Source organism: Acomys russatus, chromosome 4, assembly GCF_903995435.1.
Source record: "Acomys russatus chromosome 4, mAcoRus1.1, whole genome shotgun sequence".
In the NCBI taxonomy this organism is placed as follows: domain Eukaryota; kingdom Metazoa; phylum Chordata; class Mammalia; order Rodentia; family Muridae; genus Acomys; species Acomys russatus.
In genome coordinates, this window is record NC_067140.1 from 79,878,571 (window position 1) to 79,902,008 (window position 23,438).

Below are 23,438 nucleotides of genomic sequence, written 5' to 3' on the forward strand. Positions count from 1 at the left end.
TTCATGCTTCTTGTATCCTTAGAAATCCTTACCCATTCCAGGATGGGAGGGAGAGAGAGAGAGAGACAGACAGACAGACAGAGACACACAGAGAGAGAGAGACAGAGAGAGAGGAGGGAGAGAGAGAGGTGGGAAGGGAGAGGGAGAGAGCGAGAGAGCTTGCTTCTAGGTTTATAATTTTAGCTTTTGCATTAAACACACAGTTCCTTTTGAGTTAAATGTTATAGGTGTATATGCCTATAGGTAAACACAAATGTAAAAGGAACCCAGAAAGATAATAGGAAGAATTATTTTGAAGCCACCAAAGAAGCACGCAGGATCAATGGCGTCAGTCGCTTTAGAAGTCAGGTTTGGGAAAGGCTGAAGTAGTCTAGGCAGGTTACCGAGCCCACTCCTGGTAAACAGCTCAGGCTAACGCTCACAGTGTTCAGCCCACTGGCATGCAGACAGGTTATTCCTAGAAGAAGTGTATGAATAAGGAAAGCGGGGGATGGAATCAAAGGCTTTTATTTTTAAAGATGTGTGCACCTTTGTGTGAGGGAGGATAAAAGCCAGCAGGGTGATTAATCGGAGCGGTGGGCGGTAGGTTGTAATTGGGAAAGGATCAAGGGAGCTGCAAAGAATTGGACTTAGAACTTCAGATAAGTACATAGGAAAGAAGTGAGTTGCAAACAGTGTCTTCCAAAATGTGACAGCAGTTAAAGTGAATGGAGTGAAGCCATTTCAAATGCTGCCTGACATGTGAGGGCAGGCATTGCGACTTTGCAAGTGAGGAAATTTCAAGTTGCCCTCTGCTCCCCATCACGTAGTATACAGTGTAGTCGCCAGCTGGCAGCTGAGAGCCTCAACTATGGTCTCCTGAATTAAAATAGGATTAACTGTGAACTACGAGTCCCAAAATGCATCGCGGCCGGAGCAGGAAGTGGCCTAGGGCTGGTTATCCATTGGTGGCCACTGCGAGCACTGTGGGTCTCTAGAGCCATGCGTCCTGACCAGGCCTCGTCCTGGTACCGGCGGATGTCGGTTGTTTATGCACTCGGCGCCTGGTCGGTGCTGGGCTCTGCGTTCTTCTATACACGGAAACAGAACGTATCAGGTAGGGCTCTCCGGCATGGTCGCAGCCGCCACTTCCCGCCCTTCCCCCTGGTTACGGAGGCGACCTTGTGTGCTTGAACTCCCGGGTGTTATGCAAACCTGCTGCAAGCGTGTACTAAGATAATTTGCGGTGATGGAATCTGCAAATACTCCAGGAACTATTAAGTATTGTCACCTGGACATTATTTATTGATTGACCAAGACTGTCATTGTGTTCAGCTGGAACATGCGAATTCCCCTGTTTAGTGCCAGGTATATTCCAGAAGCTCTGACAGTGGTCCAGGTGCGTCTCATTTCCTTGAGACCGTGTAGCATACGGCGAGGAAGCACTTTCAGGCCTTAACAGCAACCAAGGAGTATTAAAATTATCCCAGCTGCCCAGCACTCGGGAGGCAGAGGCAGGTGGATCTCTGTAAGTTCGAGGCCAACCTGGTCTACAAAGCGAGTCCAGGACAGCCAAGGCTACACAGAGAGACCCTGTCTCAAAAAAAAAAAAAAAAAAAAGAAAAGAAAAAAATTATCCCAGTTGTTGGGTGAAACTCCCCAAACCTTCTAATACACGCCGGAAATCGAAGGAACCCGAAAGTCACCTGGTGTAACCGCACGGAACTGGAATGAAAGAGGGATGGAAGGTGCCTCTCAGTGTCTGAAAATACTCCAAACTCAATTGTGGTGTTGGTTGTCCAAGCCGAACCGACTAAAAGCCACTGACTGAAGTGTGCCTTGTGAAAGGAGTGTGTGTGCTGTGTTAGGTATATCTCAGTAAAGGCATTGTGTTAAATCTGCTGGCAGCTCGTGGTCATGAAGGTTGTGTGTGGTTTCAAGGTTCACACGGTCATCAAGTTTGCCATGTTTGTCTCTGCTTTTTCTTTTTGAAAGAAAGATAATGATGCTAGACATCCAATGATATAAGCATACCTTGGTTTATGTTCAAGACTTTAGTGGCTCATGTCTGAATTAATAATTCAGGTTTTCTTTTCTTTAAGGCCAAGGAGTAGGGCAAGAGGATGGCTCAAGGGATGAAACACCTATTTCTACAAGTGAAGACTCTGATTCAACAACGGAGATCTCTGAGCCTATTAAAGGGCTTTATGTGAAAACAGTTGTAAAGTATTCAGGAAACTCTGTTCCAGTTACTCAAAGGATCCTGGACTATCTGAAGTCGTGGACTGGTGGGCCTCGCCCGGAGTCATGATCAGCTGCTGAGTTCTGAAGATAAGGACTTAGCCCCGTACTTAAAAGAGGCCTTGATTTCCATTTCATGTTGTAGAAAGAATGTATTTAATCTAACTTTGTAAAACATGGTTATTAATAATGGGCAACAAAGCTGGGCGTGGTGGCGCACGCCTTTAGTCCCAGCACTCGGGAGGCAGAGGCAGGTGGATCGCTGTGAGTTCGAGGCCAGCCTGGTCTACAAAGTGAGTCCAGGACAGCCAAGGCTACACAGAGAAACCCTGTCTCGAAAAACCAAAAAAAAAAAGGGCAACAAATGTTTTCTTGCAGGAACTGAACACATAATCCAAGAGCTGGTCTTCTATGTTTACGTGGCTAAAAGGTTGATATGAAACCATTACTTTTTAAAATTGTGCGGTATCCGTGCTGTATATGAGCATGGAGGACACAGGACAGTTTGCAGGAGTTGGTTGTCTCCTTCGACTGTGTGATCCCCAGGGATCAAACTCAGATCATCAGGCACCTGCTGAACCATCTCACTGGCCCTGAATTTTCAGTTTTAAAAAGCTACTTATGAGCTGGGTGGTAGTGGCGCATGCCTTTAATCCCAGCACCCAGGAGGTAGAGGCAGGCGGATTGCTGTGAGTTCGAGGCCAGCCTGGTCTACAAAGCAAGTCCAGGACAGCCAAGGTTACAAAGAGAAACCCTGTCTGGGGGGAAAAATCGATTTATGGGCCTGGAGAGCTGCCTCAGCAGTTAAGAGTACTTGCTGCTCTTGCAGGGACCAGAGTTCAGTTCCCAGCACCCACATCAGGCACCTTAGTCATCTGTAACTCTAGCTGTATAGGATCTGATGCCTTTAGCCTTAGCCAGCACCTGCACTCAAGTGCATGTTCCCGCTCACAGGTGTACGCACCCAGGTGTAACTAAAAGCAATAACTACTTAAAAAGTTTGTGCGAGCGCACATGCTTGTACCTGCAGACAAGCACGTGCCACGGCATGGGTGTGGAGGTCAGAGGGCAACTTTAAAAGCTGGTTCTGGTCCTAACCTTCCACCTTGTTTGGAAGACCACCTCTTTTCTGCTGTGCTGCAAGCGTTCAGGAGATTGTGTTGTCTCAGCTGTGGGAGTGCTGGGATTAGACGCATGCCTCTGCGTGAACACTCATGTGGGCAAGCTTCAAACATGGTGACTGAGTGTCCTAGGGTTTCTGTTGCTGCGAAGAGACACCGTGACTGTGCCAACTCTAATAAAGGAAACCACTCAGTTGAGGCTGGCTTGCAGTTTCAGAGGTTTAGTCCATTACTGTCATGATGGGAAGATGGCAGTGTGCAGGGAGACACGGAGCTGGAGGAGAAGCTGAGACCTCTAAGTCTTGATCCGCAGGCAGCAAGCAGAGACTGTGTGCCACACTGGGTATAGCTTGTGCATATAAATCAGAGGCTTCCAAGCTCCACCTCCACAGTGACACACTTCCCGAATAGTGCCGCTCCTTATGGGCCTGTTGGGGCCGATTACATTCACACTACTGTTGAGTAGTCTCTCTGGCCCTGATAATAGGATTACAGTCAGCTTCTATATGCTATATTTTCTGCAAATAGCTTAGGTAACATATATTTTTTCATGCTACTATTTGACAGTATTTTAGTTGTCCCACTAAGGTGAGATGGAGTACAATTTCCATGTTCAGTTGGGGCATTTTGAATGCAGCCCTCTACCAGGTACCAGTAGGTACTGGATACCTTAGGAATGAGGATATAACATCTAAGTTAGATAGACTTCACCTTGTTCTTTGGAACTTTCACCTGAGCAACTGTATATGGGTACCTCGTGCTTGATTGGTGTCCAAGGAAGTCCGAAGAGGATGCCAAGTCTTCTGGAACTGGAGTCGCAGACAGCTGTAAGCTGCCATGTGGGTGCTGGGAATCAAAGCTCATACCTACTGAGGTATCGCTATCCTTGTGTAGTGTTTTCTTTGTTTTTTGTTTGTTTTGTGTTTTTTTGTTTGTTTTGGTGTTTTTTGAGATAGAGTCTTTTCTATGTAGCCCTTGCTATCCTGGAACGTGATACGTAGAGCAGGCTGGCTTCCATCAGCTCTGCCTGTCTCTGCCTTCCAAGGGCTGGGGTTAAAGGCATGTGCCACCACACTTGGCTCCTGGGTAGTAGTTTTTTTTACTCCTAGCTATTTGAGACTCTGAAAGACATAGGGATGGATGGGAGAATAAGAATCTCAACTGTTGAGGTGTCTCCTTCCCAGGCCAAATTACTACACTAATTTGAGTGTAGTAGAAGGGTTTGGTGGCTATCAGACTGAATCAGCACAAAGCAGCCTAAAACAGGAAGTGTAGCATGAGATGAGTGGATGAGCTATGTGTGTGCTCGGTAGAGGGCTTTCCTAGTGTAGACAAAGCACCTGGGAGACAGACACACAGACAGAAGGTGGGATGGGGACAGCAGCAGGCACCTTACCCAAACATCTTCCATCTTTAGGAAGTTCCAGAAAAATAAGCGCTGAGGGACTGTGGCATCTGTCAGGATAGAGCTGTGGAAACATCACATGAAGGTTAAAGTGCTAGACTTCTCCTGTCAGGGGCCAGTAGAGTAGTGTAAGAGTAGAACATAAGGGGCTGGAGAGATGGCTCAGTGGTTAAGAACACTGGCTGCTCCTGGGTTAAATTCTCAGCACCCACGGGCTCACAACCCTCTGTGACCCCAGTCCCAGGGGAGCTGATGCCCTTTTCTTGTAGACTCTAATTTTAATATAATTTTAAATTGGGAAGAACCACACTGATAGTATTTGTAGCTCAGTTATTCAGAGAAAGGCCTTCTTTCTAGTCAGATATGAGTCATTTGCAATGAAAGCACAATTATAAACAGTGCTTTCTTAGCAGGTGTGGTGGCGCGTGGCTTTAATCCGGAGGCAGAGACAGGAAGATCTCTGTGCGTTCAGGCCAGCCTGGTCTACAGAGCAAGTCTAGGACTGTCGGGACTCTGTTACATACAGAAACCCTGTCTCAGAAAACCAAACTAAACTAAACCAACCAAACCAAACCAAACACACAAAAAACAAAAAACTGAACCAACCAACCACCAACCAGAAAACTCAGCGCTTTCCTGAATTCAATGGTTCATATCAACTCAGAGGGAGTTACTGTTATCCTAATAATTTTCTCTCTTTTCCCTGGATATGCCCCAGTTTATGCGTAATACTCTCCTCTCAAAAAAAAAAAAAAAAAAAAAAATCTGTGTGCCTGTGTGTGGACGTGCATTTGCATGTGATGTGGGGGCACGTGAAGCCCAGAGGACATCCAGTGAGAGTTGCTGTCTTCTACCGTGTCAGGCCTGGACTCAAACTCAGTTCAGGAGGCTGGGCAGCACTTTACCCCCTGAACCAGACTGTTTCCCTTTGATGTGAAAAACTGAGCAGGGTGGTGGTGGCGGCGTATGCCTTTAATCCCAGTACTCGGGAGCCAGAGGCAGGTGGATGGCTGTGAGTTCAAGGCCAGCTTGGTCTACATAGGTAGTCCAAGACAGCCAAGGCTATGCAGAGAAATCCTGTCTCGAAAAACCAAACCAAAACAAAACAAAGCAAAAAAACCCCACCCAAACAAAAAACAACCCCCCCCCAAAAAAGAAAAACTGAGTACTTGATAGAATGTTCCTAATTTAGATTAAAAAAAAAAAAAAAAGGTTTGTCCAGCTTTGAAGGGCTTCTCCTGCCCCTCTACCTCTTGAGTGTGGGATTTCAGGTCAGTGCCACCATCCTTGGTTCATGTGGTGCTGAGGATTGAATCTAGGGCTTCATACATGACAGGCAAGTACGATGTAAACTGAGCCGTGTTTGTTGCCCCAGGTTAAGTTTTGTTGTCGCTGGATTACCATTGTGCCCCTCAGTACGGTATCAGGAGCAAGGGAAGGAAGCCCTCTTATCTCATTGCTGCTGTTGGTACCTTTGACAATTTAATACAGGCAATTTTGAATTTGATAGCTGATATTTAAGCATACTGCAACAGCCGCCCAGACCCTTAGCACAACTGACTCCATGGTGGAAGTACCATTCAGGCCATAAACCTCAGCGTGTAGACAGCGCCACCTGCCAAAACTAAAACAAAGACCCAGTTCATCAAACGCCACAGTTTTGGGAAAGTTCCTAAATGTAGTAACCTTGCTTTTTGGTGTCTGTAGTTCTGCGTTTGGCAAACTGTCCTTGTTAACTGAAGTGTGTCAACCCTGGATATGTGGTGTGTGTGTGTGTGTGTGTGTGTGTGTGTGTGTGTGTGTGTGTGTGTGTGTACGTGCGCGTGCGCGCACACGCGTGTCTGGGTCTGGGCTATACTGGGATCGTGAACACCCAGTGTAGTCACCAACTAGCTAATAAAGACTTTCTATTGGCTTAAACGCCTGTCTGAGCAATCTCCGCTGGTGGATACCCCATAGACAAGTTTGTAGGCCGTGTAGTTGTTTTTGAGACAGTGTCTCATTCTGTATCCTCTGCTGGCCTTTAACTTCTGGGGTGCTCCTCCTCCTGCAGCCTCCATTGGATCACCATTCTTTGGGAGATTCTGGCCATATGACAACTCTTTGCTTTCTATCAAATGTTTCTCTGAATCTGCCAATCCTGGAAAAGGCTTTTAAATAGAAGACATTCTCAAATGGGTGAACTTTTTTCTGATACCCCCCCCCCTTTTTTTTTTTTAAAGGGAGAGTCTCATCATATTGCCCAGATTGGCAGCCTTGAACTCCCGGACTTTAAACACTTTCCTTCTTCATCCCACGTAGCTGGGATGATCTCCCTCTCTTCCCTCCCTCCCTCCCTTTCTTCTCTTTGTTGTTTTCATTATAAACACACGCTGTACCACTGGGCTACGAACACGATATTTTTTGGTAATGGAAACTTGCTAGAGGAATAGCCCATACAGCTTTTTGTAGCCTTCTAAGCAGCCTTACAGCCTATCCCATTCAAATTTTCTAACATCCCATGACAGGACTAAGCCTTAGATTTGTATTAGGAAGGGATTAGAATTCTAAACTCATATACCTATTTACTGTCGTGACGTGTCTAAGGTAAATTGGCACTTACATAGTTAAATGGCTATTTTAGCAGCAGGTCCTTTTGTATTTAGCAACCAGCTTGCTGCTGAGGCTGGAGAACAAGTGAAGATTTTGAGAAATCTGTGATCAGAGGATTGGAAAAGAGAAAAGCAGGAAAACGACTCAGGGCAAAGTTGAGAAAGAGCCTGGAGCAGAAGTTAAAGTGTGAATGGGCATAGTGGAGTCTGGGCTGGCAGTTTGGGACAAAGGCTAGAGCTTAAGGTCCAGCTCAGCGGCGGATAGGGCGGGGCCAGCCACATGGGCGAGGTGAGCGTGACTGGCGTGGGCGGGGCCAATCGGTGGGTGGGTGTGGCCGGCGTGGGCGGGACCGCGTTCGCTGGAATGGGTCCTCCCGGAGCTCTTCCGGGTGTTGCCGGCAGAGGGCGACGGCGGAGGAGCCACGGGCGGACTCGCACAGTCTGACTGCACGGCTTGTCCCAGTCGCCACAGCCGCCGCCATGAAGGCCGTGGTGCAGCGCGTCACCCGGGCTAGCGTCACAGGTCAGTCGGGCGGGCCGGGCCCGGGAGGAGCAGCCTCTGACCCGGCGACCCGCTGTTCCGTGTAAGGTTTCCCGGTCCACGAGGGTTCCCTGCAGCCCTGAATTCCCGAGCTGCTCCTGGGCAGCGCTGGAGCCGGGGAGACCCGGCACGTGCCCGGCCGCTCACGGGCTCAGGCTCCTCCGTGCTTTCGTTGCAGCATAAACTCTCATCGTCGTCTTCGTCGTCGTCATCATCATTACAATCATCACCATTATCTTTGTCTATATGTGTGTGTGTATGTGTGTGCCACAGACAAGGTGGCAGAAGCTGCGAGCATCCCTAGGGCCTGTTCTTGGATGCACTGTTGCACAAACAACACACTGGCAGTATTTCGGTAGCGGACTCACCCGTTTCTGACCGCCCTGTCTGAAAGGTTGCATTTTAACAACCCCCTCCCCCCTTTTCATATCTTGTCTTTTTTTAAATGAAACTCAGGTGTTGGTAAAATGCACAGACAAGGGATTGCTAATTGTTTGACAGCTGTGTGCAAATACGTGCAGGCATCTTAACTAGGTGCGGAGAGTGCCTTGCGCCTGGAAGTCAGTCCCAGAACCTTTCAGCAACGGGTCAGAACCACAGAATTCAAGATGACCTATTTTTCCTTCCTACTAATCACCGTGAACCAAGATGTTCAGCTGTTAGCCATTGGCTGAATGTGGTAGTCTAGTTGAAACATCCAGGATCCAGGCGATTACTTTTGCTACTGTAGTTATTTGAAAAGTATTAAAAAAATGGAAACGACCGGTGCCATACTCTTAGTCTTCTTAAAAAAAAAAGAAAAGATTTATTTTATGTATATATGAGTGCTCTATCTGCATGTACGCCTACGTGCCGGAAAAGGGCATCAGATCCCTGTATTGTGGTTGTGAGCCACCATGTGGTTGCTGGGAATTGAACTCAGGATCTTTGGAAGAGCACAGTGCTCTCTTAACCGCTGAGGAATCTCACCATCCTCATCTTAGTCTTAAATTAAAAATACAATACATTTATCTATTTATTTTTGTGTGTAACACTGGTGTCCAGGTCAGAGAACAATTTAGAGATGTCACTACCATGTGGGTCCTTGGGGTTCATCTGAGGGCATGAGGCCTGGCTGCAAGTGCTTTTACCTGCTGAGCCATCGCAGTGCTTTAAGGTCTGCTCAGTGTTGCCCCCCACCCCCACCCCTTCCCAAACAGGGCTTTTCTGTGTAGACTTGGCCAGCTTTTAACGCATACTGTTAAACCAGGCTGGTCCCGAACTCAGAGATCCACCTGCCTCTACCTCCCAAATGCTGGAGTTAAAGGTGTCCACCACCAATGCCTGAATGTATTTTAAGTTTATTATAGCAGAACTACAATTTTAGGTCAGATGCCATGGCAGGCACATGTAGGGACAGCTACCCTGAAGGCTGGGGCAGGGGTTCAAAGCGCATTGGACAGCAGAAGTTTCAGCTCAAGTCACACAGTTGTCTTTTTCTTCAAGCCGTTTTATACCAAACACGTGCTTTTGCGTCGACAACATAGAAATCTAAACCCAAGACTCCTCCCCCACCAAGCACCCAAACGACACATTTAGACCCGGGAGCCCACCTTTTAGTCCTGTTTTAGTGACTTTCAAGCCGTTGTGCTAACTTTGGCTTTAGAAGTCATCCTGGGTCACTAAGGAGTACAATAGGTCTAGAGTTTACAGGACACTAATAACATTTCAGCACAAGAAAACTGGAGCGATTTAGTGATTTTGTGGGGGAGAGTCTGTCTACTTGACATGATCATCACCAGCATATTTAAGTTTTGAGCTTTGGTCCCTTAAGGCCTCCATCCTGCTGATCTGGAGTTTGGAGAATGCACCTTTGGTTGTGGGCGGTGGCCCCTTCCTGTCCTCCCAGCACTCTGGGGGCAGAGGTGGGAGTGCACGGACTATCTGGTGAACTGAAGGCCAGACTGGGCTACACAATGAAGCCCTGTCCTACAAAACCAAGGTGTGCGTCTGCCTCCAATGTACGAGGCAGTGCTCTGGCACTTGCGTGAAGTGCCTTATGCTCTTGGGATTTCCCCAGGAAGCCCTTTGACCTCACCTGAGCGTAAGCTAATGAGACAATTCAGGGTAAGAGTGTGTGAGTGACCTGAATAACAGTCAAGTGTCTAGAGGATGGAGTGTCACCTGTAGTTTCCAGATGTGATCCGGGATGTGTGGGAGCAGTAATGAATGGGGCACTATCAGGAAGTTGTTGGAAGGAAGTACACAGGGCGGATGTGGTGGCTTAGCCAGCAGAAAACATTTGGCATCGAGTCTGAGGACCTGAAGAGAGACCCATCTCCTACAAGTTGTCCTCTCATCTCCACATGCATGCTGTGGCACAAACATACGCACACACCCATGTCACACATGTAGATAAATCAATATAAAGATCAGTCAACTGTAATAATGTAAATAAGTCCCTCCAATTTAAACCTAAAGCAGATGTATGTGCAGTGGGTGCAGGTGGCGCCCTGGGCTGCTAAAAGGCGCTAGGTGCATTGCTCAGGAGGGAGCGTGTGCAAAGCCCAAACCAAGAGGAATCCCAGTTTGCCAAACCGTTCCCTATGCTTGCCTGTCTCATTGCTTTGGTACTTAGTGTGCAAAGGAGTAATAGTAGGGAATACTAAAAGTCACACTTTTCTCTAAGCCACGGTGTTTCTGTAAGAGCGTGAAACTCGGTGTGCACTATAAAGTCATAGTTGGTGCAGGCCACAGGCTCAAGTCTGAGTGGAGTTGTTTCGGGCGGTGTCTGTTGGTGTTGCATGGCATGTGCACATGTTGTGAGTTCAGGACCAAGGCTGCAGTGAAGTGCCTTGGTGCAGCATGAGTGAACGCTGCTGGAAGCACCGCTGATACGTTATGTGTTTGCTTTTGCATTAAGTGTTGGTGTTCACACATTCAGACACCTTTTATGGTTGCCAGGCTTTTGTTTGTTTTTGTTTTTTTATTTTCTTTTGCAACCCTTGCCTTTGGTTATGTGATTCCATATGTGATCACAAGCCAAAGCTGAGGAAGCTGGGGTTTAGTGTATGCTCCCTTGTTGGGAATATTTACATATATTATTGCACAGCAGAAGCAAAACACACACACACACAGGTACACACACAGACACACACACATGCACACACACATACACACACACACAGACACACATACACACACACACACAGCAGAGTTCATTCTTCTTTTCCTGACTGGAACATTAGGTCAGTACAAAATGAAATTAAAATCACAACAACAATAATATAATGAGATTGGACAACAAAGATGAAATTTTCAAGGTTGCCACTTAAAATATGGCTTTAATTTCACCATCATAGGGATGAATGTTAGTCTGTGGTACTGTGCCAACATTTGAGACACTGGCTAAAAGTGCTGGGGAGAACATTCAACTATAAATATATACACAGAGATTTTCTTTTCATGATTCAAAAAGATTTAGAGGTCATTGGCTTAGAATGCCCCTTTGGTAATACACTGGGAGGTGACAGCAGTTTCTGAGGTGAGGCTGAACACATAAGTCATAGTGTTTATGGGTAATGAATTTGCCTTTGTAGTAAGCAGGAAAACACATTTGTTTTTATGCCATGAGCATTTTCCGTTCTGTGTTGTCTGTGTTTTGTGTTGCCAAATTTGCTGGTTTACAGGAAAAGCAGGGATCTCCTTTCCGAGACTTAATCTCGCTGAGCTGGAGTCCCTGGAGGAGGAAGTCACTGTTCTGGTTTTCAGATGCATGTATCAGACTGTGGAAAGTTCTAGGCTTCAAGGTTATCCACCTCTCAGCTCCCAGTTGTTCCAGAGGAGAAGCCGGAGTGGATGGGAGTTAATGACTCATATGCTCACTGACTTTGACAAAGCAGTTGTAAGAAGAATGTGATATGTTGAGAACGGTGACTGAAGCGCTTCCCAATGCCTGACTGTGTATAAGTCTGTCCTCCCCTTTGCTTCCTTGTAGTCGGAGGAGAGCAGATCAGTGCCATTGGTCGGGGCATCTGTGTGCTGCTGGGCATCTCCGTGGAAGATTCCCAGAAGGAACTGGAACACATGTAAGATTTGGATTTCTAAGTCACGGGCTTTGCGCTGGCCTCGCGTGCAGCCTCTGTAATATTTTGTGCTTATAAACCGATCCTGCATCACTTTCAACCATTGTTCCGTGCAGATAAGAGAGAGAAGAAGAGTCATGTGCCCAGCCTCGGTCCCCGTCAGCAGTGGTGCGGGACCCACTTTACTTTCTCCCCATGTGCTGTCACCACTGCAGACAATGCTGCTTTCTCATAAGCACTGGCTACCTTCTGTCCTATTTCTCTTTAAAGAGGGGCGAGAAGCAAAATGCCCAGTTGTTCACTGTTGCTCTAAGGACCTGGAACTCAGAGACTCATCTCCTTGCTCCAGGCCATGGACGTGCTCACTCAATGAAAGCCAGCAGGCTGCCTTAATGGAGCCAGCCATTATCTGTACCTGCCTCCCCCCTGGCACCACTTGCTGGGTTCAGGTCAGATGCTGCCCCTTGATGCCCAGAGCCTCACCATAGCTCTGTCCTTGTGTGCCGTTGTTACTACGTCGAAAGCCAGGCTCACAGCCTACTTCTTGCCAAGGTGTTGATGACTAATAAGGGCAGTTTAACAGCATTTGAGGGATATTGGTGTCGATGGAGTGGGTCCCTCAAGAGCTCAAATGGAGTAGAGTGGGAAAGTGGGTAACAATTGGCTCTGGGTCTGATCTTGATCATCTGTTTGATTGGATTGAGGCGTTCCTGGGTGATCAGCAGGCGCGCCTCTGAGTATGTGAGGGCCTTCCCAGAGAGGAGTAGCTAAGGGGTAGGCTTCTTTGTGAGTGTAGATCGCGCCATCCCATAGGCTGGGGTGCACAGGGAATGAAAGGAGAACATGCCAGGCCCGTTAGGACTGCTGTGCTCTCCCTGCCGTAGCAGACAGAAACCCTGAAACCTCCCCTCGGGTTGTTCTTTTAGGCATTTGGTCTCAGTGATGAAAAAAGTGACTGGCAATGGTTGTGATCTACGCTACTGCTGGTGGCTAAGGGGCATAACTCAGCAGAAGACAGAACTTGTCCTTGAAGTAGGGGTAAGGGGCAGGGAAGGACACCCACATAGCTGGTCACTGGATGGCATTGTCCTTGCCTTCAGCATCAAAGAGTGACTCTCAGAATTGAGAATTTCAGCTTTCATGAGGTGGTTCTTGTGTGGCTCTTAAATTAGACTTAGGACCATGACCTGTTCCAGTTCTTGCCAGCTGTCTTTTGTCATCTGTAAGTATGAGGAAAGCCCCCTTATAGGCAAGCGCGAACACACACACGATGGAGTCTGTTTTGTGTTGCCGACACCTGCTCTCTGGACTGTGGTGGATGCACCCAGTGACACTCTGCTGGAAAAGATAGGTTTTTCCTTTCCCAGAAGACATCAACTGCAAATAACCTCTTGGGTGTGGGTGGGACTGTTTGTTCCCGTTCCCTTCTCCATGCCAGGATGTTGTCTGGTTTGAACCGGTGCAGTCCTATGCATGCTGGCCCAGTCTCTGAGAGTTCTTACGGGCATCAGTCCTGTTGTGTCTAGAACTCACCGATTCGTGGTGCCAACCCTTAAAACCTTTCTGCCCGTTCTTCTGCAGCCTTCAGGGGAGGGGCTTGGCGACGTCATCCCATTTTAGGACTGAGTCCTCCAAAGTCTCTCATTCTGCGCCTTGTCCAGTTGTGGGTCCCTGTGTTAAATACCAGCCACTGCGAGAAGAAGGTTCTCTGTGGTGCTTGGATGATGCACCGGTTGGTGGGTAGAGCGGGATGTCAGCCAATCACTTTATTTCTCTGTTCCTTTAACAGAATAGTGTTAGTAGGTTTTGCCCCAGGGCCCATGGCCCTGTCTAGCCCCAGGTTCTTGGCCACTTTAGCAGTGTAAGGGGCAGGGTTCTATCTCAAGGAGTGGGTCATAAATTCAACCAGAAAGTGATTGGTTGTTCTCATAAAATTTGTGTCACTATTGCACCAATGTATGTTGTGGGCTGGTTGCTGTTATAGGTCACGCGCTTGTAGCTGGGCGATACTGATTATTACTTTTCTCCTCCGTGGAGTGACGAATGCTAGTCAGCAGGGTTGAAGTTTGGCTTCTCCATGTTCAATGACATAAATAAGAACTCTCTGCAGCAGCAGGGCCTCAGGTTGTGGAGAGTAAGCAATAGGCTTGGCAGTTGCCTGTGATGTCTGTGGGACCTGTTGGCTCTGTTTTTTAACAATTCAACTTTACTATACAACCCAAATAGCTTATACAAAAGGGAAAAAAGGTTAAAGGGAAAAAAGAGTGAACCTTCCGGTATCTGTTCCACGGGACAGATCCCTAGGTATCTCTGGTCTGGGTGCTGGTCCGACCTGTTCGCTGATCCTCTTTCCGATCCACGTGCCTGGTCTGACCCTGTTCCTCCTCTCTGTCCTCTAGGCCTGCCTGTCTCTCATGTGCAAGGTCTCCCTCTCCCATTGACGGTCGATTAGAAACACAATAGTCCAGGTGAAGTCCCTCTTTGGTCCACTTCCTGAATTTCAGGCCCAGGATGGCTCCACCCAGTCTCTCTCAAGGTTAATCTCAGGGAGTATCCTTGGTGTGTCCAAGGGCAAAGCCCACCAAGACTGCTTTCATTCCTTCCCACAGGACCCCTTAAGCCAACACGCCAATAAGATGTAACCCATTCCTGGCACTGGAGGTTTTACTTGGTAGCATAAGATGTCTATTTGGGGGCACTGCCTCCCCCATTTTTTTTTGTGCCTCCATTTAAATTCCTTTCATATATGTGTATATTTTAGGAAGCTTCTACAGTAGTAGGTTTCCATATGACTTAAATATTTTTTATAGGTTTATTGTTTTATTTTATGTTTTGCCTGCCTATATGAATGTGTACCATGCATAATAAACATTTTCTTTTCTTTGTAATTGTAAATATATATGTTTTTGTTTTAATCCCAAGTGTGGGATTTTTGTTTGGGCTTTAATTTGTGCATAGCTGATAATTGCCTCCTGTGGGGTGTGATCTTTGCTAGTTGGTTTTGTGCAGCACAGAGAGGGGCGTGGTCTAGGACACTGAGGAAGATAAATAGAGATAAGAGAGAGAGAAAGTATGGCCCTCTGGTGGTGGTGTGTTGGGTAGCAATTTGAGAGATCAGAGACTGACAGCGTGGCAGCTTGGAGATACACTGAGTGAAGCGTTTCAGTGCAGCGGCTCGGAGGAGGCTGCTTGCTGTATTTGCTGTTGACAGAGATTGGTGTTGCCCTAAAAGGACACTACTGACCCTGAACAGCCGGGAGAAGTAAAGGGGTCTGCATCCCTCCTTCTCCCCACTAACCTTCTTTCTCATAGCCAGGGCTAAGGGGTTGGGGGAAGGGAGGTAGAGGCTTCAACACACCAAATAAAATAGAGTTAAAAAACAAGTGTCGGGGCTGAAGAGATGGCTCAGAGGTTAAGAGCATTGTCGCTCTTCCAAAGGTCCTGAGTTCAATTCCCAGCAACCGCATGGTGGCTCACAACCATCTATAATGGGATCTGGTGCCCTCTTCTGGCATGTAGGCACAAATGTAGGCAAAATACTGTATAATAAACAAACAAGCAAAATTTTATTTAAAAAATAAAAAGCATCAACAACCATGTGCATTCCTGGTGCCCACAGAGGACAGAGAAGGCATCATATCATATCCCTGGCACTGGGGTTAGGAATGGTTGTGAGTGACAATCCACATGACTTTCCTAAAGGCCTTTTGGGATGGCTGTGCTGGCTCATACCTTTAATCCCAATTCAGGGGAGCAAAGGCAGGAGGATCTTTGTGATTTCAAGGCCAGCCTGGTCTACATATTCAGTTCCAGGACAGCGAAACAAACAAAACAAAACAAGAAAACAAGCAAACAACAATCCTTTGGTGATACTTTCCCTTCCTCACAGTCTCTCTTTCATTATGGCCTTCCGTGCCCTTCCCCATTTTATCTCTTCAAAATACAATGTTCTACTTCCTCTTAGAAGTTTCCCCTCCTCTTCCCTGGTCCCTCACCTAAGCTCTGTGGATACTCTGACTGCAGCACACATGTCAAAAGCTTAAACACTAACATCCACGTATCAGAGAGAATCGTTGTCTTTTGGGGTCTGGGTTACCTCACCTAGATCCATCCGTTACCTGCACAATTCCTAATTAACAGCTGAATAATATTCCATTGTGTAAACAATACCATGTTATCATTATCCACTCATCAGTCGATGGACTTCCAGAATGTCTCCAGTTCCTGGGTACTTATGGCTAGCACAGTGAACATGGGTGAGTGAGCATCTCTGCAGGAGGATGGACATCCTTTGGGTGAGTACCCAAGAGTGCTGTAGCTGGATCTTTAGGTTTGTCTATTTCCAGCTTCCTGAGAAACTGCCATGCGCATTTCCATAGTGGGCACTAGTTTACATTGCTGCCAGCAATGACTATGTGTTCTCCTTTCCCAAATCCTTACTGGCAGGCACTGCCGTTTGCTTTATTGGTCTTGACCATTCTGACTGGGGTAAGATGAGATCTCAAAGTAGTTGTATTTTCCTTATGACTAAGGTTTTTGAACTTTTAAAAGAAGTGTTTCTCAGCTATTTGTGTTTCATCTTTTGAGAACGTCCTGTCTGGTTCTGTACTTTATTTTAAAATTTGATTATTTGTTTCTTGATATTCAGACATTTTAGTTCTATGTGCATTCTGAATACTAACTTGCTGTTAGGTATATAATTAATAAATATTTTTTCTACTGTGTAGGCTGCCTGTTGAATTTAACTTTAAAATATTTTATTGAGAATTTTTGCATCTGTGTTCATAAGGGATATTGATCTGTAATTTTTTGGGTTGGGTCTTTGTGTGGTTTTGGTATCAGGGTGTTAGTGGCTTCATAAAAAGAATCAGAAAATGATTCTTCAGTTTCTGCTTTGCAGGATAATTTGAGAGGTGTTGACATTAGTTATTCTTTGAAAGTCTTGTAGAATTCTGTGCTGACTTCATCTGGCCCTGGGCTCTTTTAGTTCAGAGATTTTTGTTACTGTTTCTATTTCACTAGGGGTTACAGGTCTTTTTAAATTGCTTATCAGATTTTTATTTAACTTTGGTACATTGCTTATAACAAGAAACTTACCCATTTCTTTTAGATTTTTTTCAGTTTGGTGGAATACATATTTTTAAAGTATGTCTTTATGAGTCTGAATTTCTTTGGTGTCTGTTGTAATATCTCCCTTTTTGAATCTGCTTTCTTTATCTTTTTGTTAATTTGGGTACGTATTTGTGAATCTTGTCAATTTTCTTGAATAACCAACATCTTGTTCCATTGATTCTCTGTGTGCGTGCGTGTGTATGTGCATGTGTGTGTGCGTGTGCGTGTGTGCACGTGCGCACATGTGTGTGCATTTCCATTGCACTAAGCCCTGTGTTTCATTATTTCTTCCTGTCTACTCTTTTTGGGCATTATTTCTTCTTGCTTTTCTAGAGCTTTTATGTGTTACTAATATGAGAACTCTCTAGATTTTTTAATATAGGCATGTAATGCTATTAACTTGCTTCTTAGAACCACCTTTATTGTCCCATAGGTTTAGATATGTTGTATTTTCACTTTAATTAAATCCTAGAAAAATTTAAAATAACTTTCTTGATTTCATTCACACAGAATTTTCACTCAGTAGTGCCTTGTTCAGTTTCCATGTGTTTGTGTACTTCCTGCTGTACTGTTGTTGATATCCAGCATAGTCCATGGGGACCAGGTAGGACGTAGGCTGCCATTTCAGTATCCTTGTGTATGTCGAGACTTGCTTTGTATCTTAATATGTTGTCAGCTCTGGAGATCACGGGTGGGATGCTCTGGAGACGTCTGTTGAGTTCATTTGATTTACGCTGTTATTCAGTGCCAGCACTTCTCTGTTTACCTTTTGTCTGGGTGACCTGTCTGCTGGCAAGGGTGGAGTACTGAAACCACCCACCATCACTGACACTTTAGCTGTAGTAGTGCTGCTTTTATGAACTGGTCATGTGTGGTGCATGTCTAGAATTGTAGTATTTTCTTGGTGGAGTTTTTCTTTAATGAGTGTGTAATGCCCTTCTGTATCTCTTCTGATTAGTTTTGGTTTGAAGTCTATTTTGCAATACATTAAAGTAGCTACATCTGCTTGCTTCTTGGTTCTATTTACTTGAAATACCTTTTTCTATCCTGTAGCCCATAGGTTATGTCTGTCCCTGATGTTGAGGTCTTCTTCTCCCCCTCCCCCTCCCCTCCCCTCCTCTCCCCTCCCCCTCCCTTTCCCCCTCCCTTTCCCTCTCCTTCTCCCTCTCCCTCTCTTTCTACTTCTACTTCTCCTTCTCCTTCCTCTCCTTCTTCTCCTTCTTCTTCTTCTTCTTCTTCTTCTTCTTCTTCTTCTTCTTCTTCTTCTTCTTCTTCTTGTTCGTCTTCTTCTTCTTCTTCTTCTTCTTTTTGTTTTTTTTGGGTTTTTGAGACAGGGTTTCTCTGTGTAGCCTTGGCTGTCTGGGACTTGCTCTGTAGACCAGGCTGACCTTGAACTCACAGAGATTCACCTGCCTCTGCCTCCCAAGTGCTGGCATTACACTGCTCCCAGTTGAGGTGTGTTTCTTGTATGCATCAGAAAGAAGAATCCAGTTTTCTTTTTTTTATTTGGTTTTTCGAGACAGGGTCTCTCTGTGTAGCCTTGGCCATCCTGGACTCACTTTGTAGACCAGGCTGGCCTCGAACTCACAGCGATCCGCCTGCCTCTGCCTCCTGAGTGCTGGGATTAAAGGCGTGCGCCACCACGCCCGGCTACAATCCAGTTTTCTAATCCAATCTGTTACCCTATGTCTTTTTATTGGAGAATTAAGACCACTGATGTTGAAAGTTACTTTTTCCCCCGAGATTTCAGCTCTGATGCTGAGAGTTATTAATGAGCATTGTTTATCAATTCCTGTTATTTTATTATTGTGGTGTGTGGTCCTTCTTTGCTTTTCTGTTCTGGGATTGTTATCCTTTGTGTCCTCCTGGTTATAGTTATATTTCTCTTCAAGCTGAAATTGTGTGTGTGTGTGTGTGTGTGTGTGTGTGTGTGTATGTGTGTGTGTGTGCCTTATGCAGAACTGAACTGATGGACAGAAATTACTTAATTTGTTTTATCCTTAAATCTTCTGTTTCTCTTTTGATTGTGATCGGTGGTTTTGCTGGTTATGGTAGCTGGGCTTCTGTGGGCTCCTAGAACACATAGAGATCTGCCCAGGTCCTTCTGGCTTTTAGAGTCTCCATTGAAAGTCAGGTGTTATTTTAATGGGCCTGCCTTCTTTCTTTGTTCTGCACATTTAGTGTTTTGATTATTATATATCATGAGGAGTTTCTTTTCTGTTCCTGTCAGTTTGGGTTTCTATATACTTCTTGTACCTTGATAGATATCTCTTTCTTTAGATGGAGAAATTTTCTTCTGTGATCAAAAAAAATTTTTTTTTCTGTGATTTTGACCTGTGTTTCTTCTCTTTTCCCTCTGTATAGGTATAACATTCATAGGTTTGGTCTTTTCATAGTGCTTCAGGTTTCCTGGATGTTTTGTCTCTAGATTATTTTAAGATTTAACATTTTCTTTTACCGAGCTACCCATTTCTTCCACCTTGTCTTCAAGACCTAAAATTCTCTTTGTCTTTTAATCTGCTGGTGAGGCTTAACTCTAAGGCTTTTGTTGAGGCTGAGTTTTTCTTTCCAGGTGTATTTCAGTTTGTGTTTTCTTTCTTTCTTTCTTTTTTTTAAAGGTTTATTTATTGCATATGCGTGCAGAAGAGGGCATCAGATAACATTATAGATGGTTGTGAGCCAACATGTGGTTTCTGGGAATTGAACTCCAGACCTCTGGAAGAGCAGGCGGTGCCCTTAACCACTGAGCCATTTCTCCAGCCCAGTTTGTGTTTTCTTTAGTGATTTTATTTCTTTGTTAAATTCTGCTTTTATGTCTTGGATTGTTTTCATTATTTTATTCAACTGTTTATATCTTTACAGTCTTTATTAAGGCATATATTTATATACGTTTTAAGGTCTTTGAACATATTTATAGTTGCTATTTTGAGGTCCTTGTCCTGTGCCTCAGCTAATTGTTTTTCTCAGATCCTATTGTAAGAGTTTGCTGGTTTCCGGAGGAGGCATGTTGGCTTGGTTGCTCATATTTGTGTTTTTGGATCAAGGTGTCTAGCGTTTGATGTCTGAAGTATTACAGTTATAAACTGCCTGATGTGGGTGCTTGGAACTGAACTCAGATTTTCTGGAGGAACAGCAAATACTCTTAACGGCTGAGCCATTTCTCCAGCCTCTTAATTATATTTTTACTTAGATTATAAAGTAATGGGCTTCCATAAGGCTTTTTCGTGTATCCTTAGTTTTTGTTAATCAACGTCCTATCCTCCTTCTCCCCCACCGTCTTCACGTAACCTTTAACCCCCAGTATTTTCATCCTTTTCTTTCATATCAAATGTGTTCTACTCATTGCCCCATTAAGACTTTTTTCCTGCCACCTCTCATGGGCTCTTTCTGTCTTCCTGACCTTTACAGACATGGTACAACTTTATTCAGCTATTAAGAAAAATTTCAGAAGGTGGATGGAACTGGAAAACAGTATGATAAGTGAGATAGCCCAGGCCCAGAAATACAAATGTTGGATGTTGTCTCTAATATGTGAATGCCAGCTTAAAATCTGTATATTTGTTTGTTAACTTGGAGCATCTGAAAATGGCTGTGGAGCATATACCTCTATCAATATCCTTTTTGCTTAGGATTGCTTTAGCTATCTAGAATTTCTTTTTCTTTCTTTTTGTTTTTGTTTTTGGCCTCCACATGAATTTTAATATTTTTTTTCTATTTCAGTGAAGACTATCACTACAGTTTTGATTGAGATTTCATTGACTCTGTAGATTGTTTTTGGTACGATGGCCATTTTTTTTTTTTTTTTTTTTTTTTTTTTTTTTGGTTTTTCGAGACAGGGTTTCTCTGTGTAGCCTTGGCCATCCTAGACTCACTTTGTAGACCAGGCTGGCCTCGAACTCACAGCGATCCGCCTGCCTCTGCCTCCTGAGTGCTGGGATTAAAGGTGTGTGCCACCACGCCCAGCACGATGGCCATTTTTACAATATTAATCCTACTAATGAGATATTTTCATTTTCTGCCCCCTTTATGAGTTTCTTTCTTCAGGGTTTTTTTTTCATCAGGGAGGTTGTCCATGTCCTTGGTGTCTTGGTCAGTGTTCTGCTGCTGTAAAGAGACGTCATGACCAAGGCAGCTCTCAGAAAAGAAAGCATTTAATGGGGGCTTGTTTACAGTGTCAAAGGCTTAGTCTGTTATCATGGTGATGAGCTTGGCTTCATGGATGGCAGTAGAGCAGCAGCTGAGAGCTATGTCCTGGTCTGTGGGCAGGAGAGAGAGAGAGGGAGAGAATGAATGAATGAATGAATGAATGTAGGGAGAGAATGAATGAATGAATGAATGTAGGGAGAGAATGAATGAATGAATGTCAGTCCTCCATCAAGGCCACACATACTTCAGTGAGGCCACACTTGCTAATCCTTCTAATCCTTTCAAACACTTTCACTCCCTGGTGACTAAGCATTCAAATAGATGAGCCTATGCCTGGGGAGGCATTTATTTATCAATTAATTAATTTATTTATTATTTACTTTATTTCCCAATCATAGCTCCCTCCCTCCTCTCCTCCCTGTCCCTCCCCCCCCACTCCTCAGATAAGGGGAGCCTCCCCCTACCAACCCACACCAGCACATCAAGTTGCATCAGGACTGAGTGCATCTTCTTCCCCTATGGCTTGGCGAGGCAGCTCTGCCAGGGGGAAGTGATCGAAGAAAAGCAGGCTACAGATTCCATGTCAGAGACAGCCCCCACTCCCCTTCCTAGGGGACCCACATGAAGACTAAGCTACACATTGGCTATATGTGTAGGGGGCCTAGGTTGAGTCCATGCATGGTCCTTGGTTGGGGCATCAGTGTCCATAAGCCCCCTGATTAGTGGGCTCTGTTGGTCTTATTATGGGCTCCCGTCATCTCCGTGCCCTTCTAGTCTTCTTCCACTCTTCTACAAGACTCCCTGTGCTCCACCCAATGTTTGACTGTGAGTCTCAGCATCTGTTTTATCTGGTGGTGGGAGGAGCCTCTCAGAGGACAGCTATGCTAGTTCTTATTGAAACTACCACACTTGGATAAGGCTGTTTCAACATTTTAATTTATTTATTTTTAGGGCTATTGTGATGGGATTGTTCTGCTGGTTTCTTCTCAGCTTGTATAGGAAGGCTGCTGATTTTCATATGTGAATTTTATATCTCGTGACTTTGTTGAAAGTGATGAAATATTCAAGGTCTGATGGATAGAATCATATCATATGCGAGTAGATTCTTGGGCAGTTTCCTTTCCTACTTGTAAACCTTTTATTTCCTTCTCTTGTCTTACTGTTCTAGCCAAGACTTCCACTCGATATTCCACTGTACTGAGTAAGAGTGGAGATGGGGATGGTTGACGCTTTTGTTCATGGTTTTAGTGGAATGTTTTCCCTCATTTAATATAATGTTGACTGTAGCCATAAGGTCCTTCTGAATTACTTCAGAACTTTTAACTGGAAGGAATACTGGATTTTGTAAAAGCCCCTCTCCCTTTTGCTTTTTCAATATAGGGTTTCTTTGTGTAGGCCTGGCTGTCTTGGAACTCATTCTGTAGACCAGGCTGCCTTTGAACTCACAGAAATCTGCCTGCCTCTGCTTCCCAAGTATTGGGATTAAAAGGTACGTGCCATCATGCCCAGACTTAAAAACAAAAAAATAAAAAAACAGCCAGGTGTGGTGGCGCACACCTTTAGTCCCAGCATTCGGGAGGCAGAGGCAGGTGGATCGCTGTGAGTTCGAGGCCAGCCTAGTCTACAAAGTGAGTCCAGGACAGTCAAGGCTACACAGAGAAACGCTGTCTTGAGAAACCAAACAAACAAGCAAAACAAAACAACACCCCAAACAAAAAACAGCTTTTAATTGATTCTTTGTGAGTTCACGTAGTTAGCTCAATCCCCTCATCTCTCCATCTCTTTGTGACTCTCTGCCCTTGCAGCCTTCCCAGCAGAAGAAAATAAGAAACAAAACAAACACTAAAAAAACGAACAAAACAAAACAAAAACCATCTCTTGTGGAAGCTGTAGTGTGCCACGGTATGCCCCATAGTACAGCCTTTTGTCCACACATCTTTACTTGCAAATGTTCATTGCAGTGAGTCATTCGAGGCCTCTGGCTTCTGCTACACCATCAATACTGGATCCACTATCAATACCAGGACCCCCCCCCCCCCCCCCAGATAGTGTGTTGTTTCCTGTGTCATGGAGGTCCTGCAGCTTTGGATCTGCAGAACTGGCCTCTTTGCTTACTCTAGCAGATCATAGATGGGGTAGATGTTGGCGTGGGCCACCTCAAAGCCCTGGATCTGGGCCTGGGTGATGGCTGAGTTCGTCAGCCTGCCAGCTCTTCTGCTCCCTGCCCCTAGGGTCAGC

General features: G+C 45.3%; 2 protein-coding genes across 2 annotated transcripts in view; both read left to right on the top strand.

The window, feature by feature from the left end:
• The first annotated feature begins 918 nt into the window (after positions 1 to 918).
• Positions 919 to 2,678, top strand: Smim26 (small integral membrane protein 26). Its single transcript, XM_051145070.1, has 3 exons — positions 919 to 1,096; positions 1,298 to 1,306; positions 2,091 to 2,678. The coding sequence occupies exons 1-3, from the start codon at positions 982 to 984 to the stop codon at positions 2,288 to 2,290; spliced, it is 324 nt and encodes a 107-aa protein (XP_051001027.1). The 5' UTR covers positions 919 to 981; the 3' UTR covers positions 2,291 to 2,678.
• A 5,026-nt stretch (positions 2,679 to 7,704) lies between these two features.
• The window catches only part of Dtd1 (D-aminoacyl-tRNA deacylase 1), a 31,834-nt gene continuing 16,100 nt past the window's right edge, over positions 7,705 to 23,438 (top strand). The window contains exons 1-2 of the mRNA XM_051144930.1: positions 7,705 to 7,860; positions 11,855 to 11,945. Coding sequence (XP_051000887.1) covers positions 7,818 to 7,860; positions 11,855 to 11,945 — 134 coding nt within the window. The 5' untranslated portion in view covers positions 7,705 to 7,817. The remainder of the gene's footprint in view (positions 7,861 to 11,854; positions 11,946 to 23,438) is intronic.